The 13,174-nt window shown below is 36.7% G+C and overlaps 1 protein-coding gene across 1 annotated transcript; it reads left to right on the top strand.

Moving 5' to 3' along the window:
* The first annotated feature begins 5,724 nt into the window (after positions 1-5,724).
* Positions 5,725-6,525, top strand: LOC133032067 (uncharacterized). Its single transcript, XM_061105886.1, has one exon. The coding sequence runs from the start codon at positions 5,725-5,727 to the stop codon at positions 6,523-6,525; it is 801 nt and encodes a 266-aa protein (XP_060961869.1).
* The last annotated feature ends 6,649 nt before the right edge of the window (positions 6,526-13,174 follow it).

The raw sequence follows: 13,174 nt of genomic DNA, 5'->3' as shown, positions 1-13,174 counted from the left end.
CTTTTATAATTATTAAAAAATTAAAAAACCTAGAAATTAGAAACAATAGAAAGAAATAGTAGTTGTCATGTCAATCACTTTTATATTTACAATTTATATGAATATATAGATATATAAGATATAAATATAAATAAATAAAAGATATAAATTAATATTTATTTCTTATTATTATAATTATATGAGTAATAATGTGCATAGATTTTATATTCGAGTTTTATTACATATTATTTTGTTTTAATAATTGAAATATATATAAGCAAATAACATATATAAAATATTCTACAAAAAAATATTCAAACAACTGTTATATATTTTAATAATTATTTAAGCATTATATATGTAATTAATATATATAAATATTAAAACCAAAACTTATTATATAATAAATCACTTAGTATACTCTATTATACCTATTATCAATATATTAATTAAAAATAATACATATTTTTTATTTTAATTTATATTGTATTATAATCTCATTTTTCTTTTGGTAAGCAAGAATGATCATATCAAATAATATTAATTAATAATAATAGATAATAAAACTAAAATAATTAGTATTATTATAAAATTCGGTTATTTTTACATCTTTTAATTGGGTAGGTTAACTTTATTTTTTTAATTATTTAATTTTTCTCTTTTAATTAATTAATTATTATTTAATAAATCTTAAAAATTAGAATAATATGAGATTAAAATTTAAAATAACCACAAAATAAATAAATTAGAAAGTAATAAGAAGATCATGCCACAGAAGTATATCAAATAAACTTTCATTCTATGTGAGGAGCTTATAACATTTTCCAGTAAAAAATTTGTTCATCATTTACCTGATAAACATCATTAACATGTATGACAAATGTGCTATATAAGAAAATAGAAAACTCATGAGGCTTTCAAAGATACTTCAGGATTGGTGCTAGTTCTCCTTAATTAGCATAGCAAAAACTTCTTTACATGAATGCTTGTTGATTGACATTACCTACTAACCTACACGTTAAATTGATACAAATGTAAGTACATATGCTAATAAATAAACATGTATATATAAATAAATATATTTAAACCCTTAAAATATTACATATAATTGCCTAACAAAGATTAGAGAAGAAACAATACATAGTAGAGCACAAATCAAAATATATATTGCATGCAAATGTCTAGTCTTTTGACTTGTCGTTGTATGTATTGTCGTTGTTGATTGTTTTTCTGGTGTAGTTTGTTTTTGGCTGGATTAGTCTGGTGTCATCTATGGCTTCCAGTAGCTATACAGGTTTTGATTTAAACAAAGAGTATGCACAAATAAATTTGGAGGAGGAGGAGGAAGGGATCTTGATTGGTGATGATAATGAGGGAGAAGAGGTAGCCTTTGATGATCGATGGTGCCTCGTGGGTAGATTCTTGACGGGTAGAACGTTTGATTTCGATGCTATGAGGCATATGATGGCGTCTCTTTGGCAACCGGGGAAGGGAGTTTATATCAGAGAACTAGATACGAATAGGTATCTCTTTCAATTTTATCATGAAATTGATGTTCAAGCTGTCATTGATGGTAGCCCATGGACTTTTAATAGGAGTCCGTTGATCTTTCATCGTCTCAAGCGTGGGGAGGATCCGAAGTTGGTTCGATTACACTGCCTTGATCTTTGGGTTCAGATTCATGATCTGAAAACGGGATATATGTTGGAGAAGGTGGTTCGAAAGGCAGGAGACTATGTTGGAAAGTTTATCAAGACGGATGCTAAGAATTTTAATGGAATTTGGAGGGAATACCTTCGAGTTCGGGCAACAGTCGACATTGACAAACCGTTGAAGCGTCGAATGAAGTTATGCAAAGACAATGGTGATTGGATATGGGCGAACTTTAAGTATGAACACATTCCAACTTTTTGTTTTGTTTGTGGAATAATTGGCCACTCCGAACGTTTTTGTCCTCGAAGATTTGATGAAGATTATGATCCATTAGTCAAGCCTTATGGGAATGGTATGCGAGCACAGACCAAGAAGAAGAATTATTTGATAGGAGCTCAATGGCTCCGGACTGGTTCTGAACAAAACACAGCAGTCGACGGTGGTGGAGAGGTTCGGCGATCTGGTGAGATCCCTGCTGATTCGATTGGGCCAAAAATCATGGAGATTGATGATGGTGATCAGGGAGAGGATACGATTACCTTGAATTCAGCAAAAAATAAAGGAGTTTTATTTGGAAATAATGGTAGTAATGATGCTGATGTGGAGAGAATTGATAGTGGCAAGAATTATGGAGAGGTGGCTGTTAGTGAAGATGAGACTTTATTGCTTTTGGACAGCAAAAGAAGACGTACTGTGTTGGAACATAGTACACGTGCAAATGAAGTGGCTGAGAAGGAAGTGGGCCATGTTAATGTGGTGAAGCTTGATCCAAAAAACGATTTGAAGGTGGGCCATGGTTCTCAGGCCCACCAGATATCATGAGCATTCTTTCTTGGAATTGCCATGGGCTTGGGAACCCATGGACCCAACAATTCATAAAAGATCTTGTGATCCAAAAGAAACCCAATTACTTGTTTTTATGTGAGACTTTGACAAAGAAGGAAGCTGTAGAGAAGTTGCGTGTGGCTATTGGATTTGAGGGTGCTATTTCTGTTGATGCTCGTGGTAAAAGTGGTGGAGTTGCTTTGCTTTGGCGAGTAGAGGAGGAGGTTAAAGTTATGGAGTTTAGTGTTGACTACATTGATGTATGTATTACTGATGGTGATGTTGGTGAATGGCGGTTGACGGGATTGTATGGCGAACCTAATCGAAGCTTGCGCAAGAGAACTTGGGAGTTGTTAAAGGTGCTTCGAGATAAGTCAAGGCTCCCTTGGTGTATCATCGGGGACCTTAACAATGTAACTTCTCAAGAAGATAAAAGAGGAGGTAACCCTTACCCAAATTGGTTAATTGATGGTTTTAATGATGCTTTGGGTGAGTGTGGTCTTTGTGATATGGATCTTTATGGCTATTCGTATACTTGGGAAAGGCATCGTGGCACGGACGATTGGGTTGAGGTGCGTATTGATAGAGCTTTGGCAAATCAATCTTGGTTGGATTTATTTTCCACGGCTAAGTTGTATAACTTGGAAGCAACCATTTCGGACCACTGTCCACTTCATCTTGTGACTCGTAATGCGACTACGGTGGCTTCAAATCGCAAGTTCAGGTTTGAAAATTCATGGCTCAAAGAACCACTTTGTTTCAAGATTATTGAAGAAAGTTGGTCTCTTCTACCTGATCTTGAAGTGTTGGAAAAGATTAAAAATTGTGGAGATACGCTTCTAGCTTGGGGAAAGGATTATACCGGCAATTTTTCACAACGTATCAAGGAATGCAAGAAGAATATTAGAAGATGGAAGAAGGGTAGGGACTCGACTTCGGTGGAACATTATAAACAAGCTGTGTCTCAACTCAACAATGTTCTTCTTCAAAAGGAAATTTTTTGGAAACAAAGAAGTAAACAACTTTGGCTCCGAGAGGGTGATAGCAATTCGAAATATTTCCACGCTACTGCAACTACTAGGAGGCGTAGAAACTCAATCCAAAAAATGAAGAACTCGGCGGGTTGTTGGCTTGACTGGCAGAATGGCCTTGATACTCTTGTAAGTGATTATTTTTCACATCTTTTTACGCCTACTGCTGTAGATTTTGTTGAGATTTTGCACTGTACTCCAGCCACGGTCACCTTTGCACAGAATGAAATGTTAGTTGAGCCGGTTTTGGATGATGAGGTTCGTCGCGCTCTCTTTCAAATGCATCCGGATAAATCTCCGGGGCCTGATGGGATGACTCCTGGGTTCTATCAAAAATGTTGGAGTACTGTTGGTAGTGATGTTATTAAGTTTGTCAAAGATTTCTTTATCCAAGGGTCTTTGCCTAGCGAAGTAAATCACACTAATATTGTGCTTATCCCGAAGAAGAAGCAACCCGAGGTGATGACTGATGTTCGGCCAATCTCCTTATGTAATGTTTTGTATAAAATAATTTCTAAGGTTTTGGCGAATAGATTAAAAGGAATTCTGCCTTTGGTGATTTCTGACACGCAGAGTGCGTTTCTCCCTGGTCGGTTGATATCAGACAATATCATGGTTTCATTTGAGATAATGCATTATCTCAAGCGTAAAAGAAGAGGGAAAGAAGGATACATGGCTCTGAAACTTGATATGAGTAAAGCTTATGATCGAGTGGAGTGGAAGTTTATTGAAAATTTGATGCTTCATATGGGTTTTTGTAGTCGTTTTGTGTCTCTTGTCATGAGTTGTGTCTCTACTGTGTCGTATAATGTGGTTCATGGTGGACATTCTATTGGACCTATCATCCCTGGTAGGGGTTTGCGTCAGGGAGATCCTTTGTCACCTTATTTATTTCTGATTTGTGCTGAAGGTTTGACAGCTCTCCTGAAAAATTATGAGAGACTTCAACTTATTACTGGGTGTAGAGTGGCTCGTGGGGCTCCTGCGGTTTCTCATATGCTGTTCGCTGATGACAGTTATGTTTATTGCAAGGCTAATCGACGAGAAGCTCAACATGTGATTCGTCTTCTCAATGCTTATGAGCTTGCTTCTGGTCAAAAAATCAATTTTGAGAAGTCGTCAGTATTTTTCAGTAAGAACACGCCAGTGGATATCAAGAGTGATCTTTGTAGTATGATGAGACTCAATGAGGCTAGTGAAGATAGTTTTTATCTTGGCCTCCCTTGTATCATGGGAAGGAACAAGAACGCTATCCTTGGTTTTTTGAAGGAAAAGATGAAAAAGAGGATTTTCAGTTGGGAAAACAAATTCCTATCCAAAGCGGGAAAAGAGGTGTTGATTAAGTCTGTGGCTCAGGCTCTTCCAAGCTATGCTATGAGCGTGTTTCTCTTAACCAAAGAAATTTGCTCTAGTCTAGAAGGTTTAATGGCTAAATTTTGGTGGAATACTCAAGCTAATTCTTCTCATAAAGGGATTAGTTGGGTTAGTTGGAAGAAGTTGTGTCAACACAAACATGTTGGGGGTTTGGGGTTTCGAGACCTTAGAAATTATAATCTTTCTTTCTTGGGCAAACAAGGGTGGAGATTACTCACTAAAGAAGACTCACTTGTTGGAAGGATTTACAAGGCTAGATACTACCCGAGGGGTTCTTACTTAAATGCTGAACTAGGACAAAATCCTAGCTTTATTTGGCGTAGTATTTGGGAAGCCCAATCTCTTGTTCGACAGGGTGCTCGAAGGTCTATTGGAAATGGTTCTTCTGTGAGTGTTTTACATGACCCATGGTTGCCTCATGATAGTTGGCCTTATGTTCTTACGGTTAACCAAGGGCTAGAAGGTACTTTGGTTTCCAATCTGATGATGATGGAAGAGAGAGGGTGGGATGTTGAGATCATTGAAGACATGTTTGAAGAACGTGATGCTTAGTTAATTTTGAGTATCCAGTTGAGTGATTCAACAACCGCGGACTCGTGGCACTGGATGATGGAACATTCGGGATTTTATTCCGTCAAAAGTGCTTACAAGTATCTTCAATCTTCAAGTGGTAGTTGGCTTCACTTTGAAGATGACAGTTATTGGAAAAGACTATGGAAAATTGAGGTTCCTTCGAAGGTTCTTCATTTTTTATGGAAGGCTTGTTCGGGTTCTCTTCCAACGAAGGTTCAATTAAGCACCAAGCATGTGAATGTCGATCTTATCTGTCCGCTTTGTGATGTTTATTATGAGACGATATTCCATGTGCTTGTTGGCTGTCGGTTTGCCCAGTCATGTTGGAATCTCTCTGCATTTATTCTTCTATCTTCTTGGTGTGGACGATTTCAGCAGCTGGTTTTTCAACCTTTTGGACAGCAAGCATTCAGAGGTGATAGTCGATGCTGCTATGATATCATGGAGCATATGGAAGACTCGTAATGAAGTCTTCTGGCAGAACAAAAATTGTACAGCGTTGGGTGTAGTCCAGTCGGCACGAAAGGCTCTTGATCAATGGCGCGTTGCAACTAAGAACACAGCAGCTACATTTGCTACTGGTGTTCTCTCTAACAGCAACATTTGGCGCAGACCTTTGAGTGGTAAGATCAAGGTAAATGTTGACGGTGCTATCTTTGAAACTCAACGAATGTTTGGTTTTGGTTGTGTGGCGCGTGATCATACGGGGCAACTTTTAGAAGCAATCTCGGATTCGAAATTTGGTGTGGTGTTGCCCGAAATTGCTGAAGTTGTTGGCTTGAAGGAAGCTTTAAGCTGGATTAAGAGGAAAGGGTGGGAGGATGTGTTCATAGAGACTGATTCGTTAATGATTGTTCAAGCAATAACTAGCTCAGTTCATATGCCTTCTTACTTTGGTTTGTTGGTGGAGGATTGTCGCTTGATTTTGTCCTCTTTAAAGAATGTTTTTATTTCCTTTGTGTATCGATCTGCTAATAAGGCGGCCCATTCTCTTGCTCGGGCGTCTTGTTCTTTGTCAGGTTGTTTGTTTAATGAGCGTAGTGCTCCTTTATTTTTAAAGAACATTGTAATGGCTGAGGCTATTCCTTAATAAAATTATTTTCAAAAAAAAAAAAAAAAATATATATATATATATTGCATAAAAGAGGACATATATATCTACATATATAGTGATAAAATGCAATAAATAAAAGAGTTATGAATAAGTTGAAAGGTTGTAAAATTATGAATAAGTTGAAAGGTTGTAGTTAAATATTTATTATCACTAATTACATTAAAATAAGTTGAAAGGTTGTAATTGAATATTTATTATCACTAATTATAATAAGTTTTTATGAATACAAAATTAATAAAAATATAAAATTTTGAGAAAATAGAAAAGGTTAATGAAATAAAATGTAGAGTGCCACCTAACCTCTCTAATGCTTTCCTTTATATATAGATATAGATGTGGGAATTTTTGGTTTATGAGAAATTATTGGGGAATTTTTTTTTAAAAAAAATTCTATTCTAAAATAACAGTTTTTTTTTTTGGCTGAGATTAACGGGGCCAAATCCCCAATTTATTTTCAAATGCTGTATCGCAAATGTAACCAACGAACCAAAGCTTCCTTTCACTTTCCCTCACGTCTCACTTTCCCAAATGTAACCCAACGAACCAAAGCTTCCTTTCACTTTCCCTCTCTCCTTTGCGTCTCACTTTTCCAAATGGAGCCCTATTACTCACGAGACCCATTTAGATCTGCTTTCCATCTAGTTCGAGGGAGAAGGCGAGCATTGGTGATATATGGTTCAATACCTTCCTTTGGGGGACAAAAATAAAGTCATCTCAAGGCTCTCCCCATACCTTCAGTGTTGTACTAATAATGGAGACCACGTGTTTCATAACAGATGAAAATCCTCTCCCCTCACTATTTTAAGATGTGTTTGTCATAATTAAAATTATTTTAAAAATATTTTAATTTCTAAATATTAACCACTTGTAATATATTAATTAAATTACTATGTTATAGTCGTGATAATAATTTAAATAATATCATATTGCATAAATAATTTTTTAAAACTATTTAAGAAAATAAAGTGATTTCCAATTAAATAAATTAATTTCAAACAAAATAAGTTTATACCCTTTTCTTGTCTTCAATTAATTGTAGTAAAATAACTAAACAAATTGAATTTAACTAATTATTTAACCATGTAAATATTTTAAAATATTTCATTAGACGACTAATTATAAAGTATTAATTTTTCAAATTAAAATATAGTTAGGATTTTCATTAAAACAACTTCTTAAATATCCTAACTATTTACCAAGATTTTTAAAAATTAAATATTTAAGAACTTAAGAAGTGATAAAATGCAAAAATAAATGAAATGGAGATTTTTATGTGATTCATGTGTTAATTAAACTTAGTCCATGAGTGAGATTATAAGCCTCAAAGGGCATATTGATGTTGTTACAGTGTTTTAGCAAGAACCCTAACTATGTGTTATTTGTTTCTCTTGAACAAGAGGAAAGCTTAGAAGAATGCGAGCAGAGTTTTGGCTATATGGGTTGTGATCCCCCTTTCGTATGGAAATAGAAGGGTGTTTATAGGCTAAGGGCGAGTATGGACATGCTCATGACCCACCTAAGATTTCTGTAAAAAGCCCACTAATGGGGTAAAATACATCCACAAAAGAGTTGACTATTGGGACCCTTAGAAGGATTTGTGCTTGTGTCGGACAATAGGAGACCACTGTACTGAGTGGACGCATGTCGCCAAAAGGTTTAACTTTTAAAAATAAATGTATGGTGTTGGCCAAGGTTTTCAACAACTATTAATTAGAGTTGTGTGAAACAATTAATGAATGTTAGAAGAGGAATTTTTTTTACGTGGTTGGGGCATTGATAAGCCTTAGTCCCTGAGTCATTGTTATTAAATGAGGGTGTTTATTATAGAAAATTTTTCGATCCCCTTTTCTATACATCATTAGTGGTATTTATAAGCTCATAATGGTAGTAAAAGGTCATCATTGTCGTGTTTGTATGAACTATACTTTGCACAATTTCTTAAATTTGATCATAGGGCATGATTGCCTACTTTTCATGTTGTATTTAGGGCTATCTATAGATATTTGGTGAGATTTGACTTATCTCTTGCTTACGATTTGATAGCTCATTATGTATAATTATAAGGACCAATATGAACACGATACGTGTATATTTATTTACATGTGGGATAATCTATGATGATACATAACCACTCTTATAGATGGTACTTTTAATTTACCAATAAGTAGAGGTTGGTGGATTTTTCTACCAAAATTTGAAGTTGGAGAGTTAATTGTAAGTTAATTGAGAGTTGAAGGGTTTAGTTGCAAATTATTCAAATTAAAAAATATATACATTCATAGTTAATTAAATTTTTTTTTTTTTTTGATCAAGAAGAAGAAAACTTCATTAATCTACTCAACAAATAGAAGCAAATTCACTTCTACAAGAGAAGCAACCACCTCCACTTCACCTAATTACAAATCAATCTATGAATCAAGTCCTTCTCCTTCCTAGAGCATTTTCTATCTTTAATCAATAAGAGTCTATACTTCACTTCACTTTTAATTTTATTTACAATGCAATTTACAGAATTAGAAAAAGAAGAGACTAAACAAGTGTTTCGATTCCACCACAGATGGTAGATCACAGCCGCAATCATGAGGACCAACATCCTGTCCACCACAGTCGGCTTAGGGCAGCCCAACCAAACTCTCCAACTATCATAGTCCTCAGACCAACCAACCATGCCCAGCCATTGAAAAATCCTGTACAAAACCAGCAAAGAAAGTCTGCACTTGAAGAACAGGTGGCTATGACTCTCAAGATCAATATCACAAACCACACAATTCAGATTAGACATAGGAATGTTCAGCTTGCTAAGATGATCCCTTGTTAAAAACTTTTCTTGGGTTGCTTGCCAAAGTTGGAAGGTGTGTTTAGGCATGCTCAAACCATGCCAAATAGCCCCCGCTGCAGGAAATAACGTCTGATTCAGCAAGCTGCAATAAAATCTGCTGGTTTTGAACTTTTCTCCACCCGCTGCCACAACATCATTTTTGTTGAAGGTTGTTCGTAACCTGCAGAGTTTTCTCCAATACCAACTAGTATCCATGCTCATTCTATAGGACCAGAAATAACTCCCCTTAAGATAAATTGAGTTAATCCACTTTACCCACAATAAATCTTTTTTGCTCATCAAATCTCAAATGAATCTAGCTAAGGAAGCTTTATTCCAATTAGAACCATCCTTGAACCCAAGACCACCATAAGCTTTAGGAAGGCATACCTTTTCCCAACTTATTAAGTGAACTCTAGGGCGATTGTCTTTTAAACCCCAAAGGAAACCGCGGCAAAGTTTCTCAATCTCCTTAATCACACTTTGAGGTAACATGAAAACTCTCATCCAATAGTTTCTTAATCCTATCAAAGTATAATGGAATAATTGAACACGACCAGCATAGGAAAGATGTTTGTTGGCCCACGAATGAAGCTTATTTTTCATCTTTTTCAAGATCGGCCCACAATCCTCAAGTCTCCATTTGGTAGGTCTAAGAGGGATTCCAAGATACTTGAGAGGGAACTCTCCTATAGAAAGATTTATTTTCTGAGCAAGAGGAATTGGATGATCAACTCCACCAAAATAAACCTGGGATTTAGCAAAATTTATAGAAAGTCCCGAAGTCTTGCTAAACTCATCAAGCAGAGCTTGAATGACATTGAGAGAACCCTCATTCCCTTTACAAAAAATTACTAAATCATCCGCAAAACAAAGATTAGTAAGTTTCAGTTTTTTGCATAAGGGATGATACTTGAACTCCTTATCTCTGGCCGCTTTTTGGATGCTTCGAGACAGATATTCCATGACTAGGACAAAAAGGAGGGGGAAATTGGGTCTCCTTGCCTTAGCCCTTGTTCGCCTTTCAAAGATCCCTGAATTCTTCCATTAAAGAGTAACGAATACGACGTATTTCTCACACAGTTCATTATCCACTTAACAAACTTTTCAGGAAAGCAATAGGCCACCAAAAGTTTCTCAAGAAAATCCCAATTGACTGTGTCATAAGCTTTACTTATGTCAATTTTTATAGTGCATCTTGGGGAGCAATTCTTCCTTCTATAATTCTTCAAGATGTCTTGGAGAATAAGGATATTGTACGCAATGGATCGACCTTTAACAAACGCTCCCTGATTCTGACTCACTAAAGTAGGCAGAACATTGGCAAGCCGAGTACAAATCAGTTTAGAAACACATTTGTACAATGTTGTGCAACAAGCTATAGGTCGATAGTCAATTGCTTTAGAAGGGCTCTCAGTCTTAGGAATAAGAGAGAGAGTTGTGCTATGAAGCTCAGCCGGGAACTGGTTGGTTTCAAAGAAATGAGCAATAGCTAGGGCTGCACATTTAGACCCGCAAACCCGAAATACCCGAAGACCCGACCCGCCCCAACGCCAAAAAAACCGGCCAACTGAGAACCCGTATAGTCGGGTCGGGTTGAACCCGAAAATGACTGTAACGGGTGTCGGGTTCGGGTCACATATTAGTTAAGTTCGGTGGTCGGGTTAGAACCCGTAACCCGAAAATATTAAAAATTAAAAACTGTTTTTTTTTTATTAAAAAATTAATACATTTACTTACCTGTCTTGCCTATTCGTATTCCACTATTCTGTAAAACTAAATTACATTTAAATTTTTAATCATTTTCAAATTTCAATGAATTAATAAATGAATCAATCAATGAATAGGCTATTCATATTCTAAATTCTAATCTATTTATCTTTTCTTCTTCAATCTTCATTCTTCACTTTCAGTTAATATATTATATTAATAATATTCACTATTTATCACACACACAGTCGTCCCACTCCCACAGTCACACCCACCCACGGCCGGCCACACACCCACACACCACGGCGGCCACACCCAGTCACCTCACCCACCGTCCGACGGCCACACCCACACGACTCACCGTCCTACACCACACCCACCATCCACTGTCCCAGTCGACTCGTCCGACTCACCCACACCAATGTTAAAAAAAAATGGTATTCTTAAAAATTAAAGTGTATTTCGGCCCATAAACTAAAAATTCGGGCTCAGCCCAATAGGGCCCGAACCCGGTTAAACCCAACCCGAACATAACCGACCCGAACCCGATACACCAGCAAACCCGAACACCGGGTTCGGTTGTACATTTCCACTACCCGATACCCGAATACCCGAATCCGAAACCCCAAAAACCCGAAAATCCGACCCGTGTGCACCCCTAACAATAGCAGCATGTATATCTTTCCCCATCTCAGGCCAAACCGACCGAAAAAACCCTGAACCATAACCATCAGGCCCAGGAGACTTAGTGATAGGAATGCTAAACATTGCAGCTCTGACTTCTTTGAGAGAAAATGGCTTTAGAAGATGAACCTGTTGGTCAAGGTTAAGTTTAGGCCCCATCACAATGCAATCAGGTTGGATCTCCATACTAGTAGGCTTGACTTTCCCCATAATGCTTTGGAAGTGACTAAGAAAGTGATGAACAACATCAGGGAAATGATCGTTTAATACCCCTTGCTCAGTCACAAACGAGACAATCCTGTTTTCTTCCTTCCTTTTTTTCAAGAAAGCATGAAAATAAGCAGTATTTCTATCCCCTTTCTGAACCCAATTGACTTTGCTTCTTTGGTACAAGAAGCTTTGATACATTTTTTCCTGTGTGTGAAACTGCTTAGCCGCCTCAATCTCCAAACTAAGAAGATTATTGTCATTAGGACTAGCTTGGCATTGATATTGAGCCTCAAGGTAAGCATCTTTGGCCTTCTCATACGCCTCACCAATGTTCCCTATTGCATTCCTGTTGAAGGCCTTCAGTTTGTGCTTAAGACGCATCGTTCTGAGATAAATCCCCTTCAAACCACTACATCTCAAAGGCTTCCCCCAACTATCCATAACTATCTTTTTATAATCTGGGTGATCGGTCCAGAAATTAAAAAACCGAAATGGCTTACTACCAATAAGCTCAGTGGCATTAGAATGAATCACACAAAGGCAATGATCTGAGCAAGTTTCCCAAGAGAAGTGAGCTGATGTGTTCGGGAAATCATCAACCCAATCCTCATTATGGAAAACATGATCTATTCGGGAGAAGATCCTACTATTCTGTTTATTAGTCCAAGTGAAATTCGATCCAGTCCGTTTCATCGGCCCTACAGAAGAGTTAACCACCCAATCATTAGAATCCTCAAGCTCTGAAGCACTGACCGCATTCCCCCCTTGTCTATCATCATGGTTGAACACCGCATTGAAATCTCCAAGAATAATCCAAGCTTTAGTTACATTGATCTTTGAAAGAGCAGACCAAAAGATCTTTCCTTCCTTCTACAGTATTAGCTCCATATATAAAGGAAGCAAAAAAATCCTTTTTCTGCCCTATCATTTTGATTAGACAATGAACACGTTGCTTAGAGTCTTCTATAACTTCTACATTCACAAACTTCTTTCTCCAAAGTAAAAGGATCCTTCCTTCCATTTTATTACTAGAATAAAAATCCCAATGAGAAAAGCAATTCACCATCATTGCTTGAAGCCTCTCCCTTTTAACCTTAGTTTCAACCAAAGCCCCAACTCCTATTTTATTTCTTCTCAACACTTCCGCAACTTTCTCTTGTTTCTCTTTTTTATTCATACCCCTAACATTCCAACTACTTATAT

The sequence above is a fragment of the Cannabis sativa genome, chromosome X, assembly GCF_029168945.1.
Source record: "Cannabis sativa cultivar Pink pepper isolate KNU-18-1 chromosome X, ASM2916894v1, whole genome shotgun sequence".
Lineage (NCBI taxonomy): Eukaryota > Viridiplantae > Streptophyta > Magnoliopsida > Rosales > Cannabaceae > Cannabis > Cannabis sativa.
This window is presented reverse-complemented; position numbering and strand designations above follow the sequence as displayed.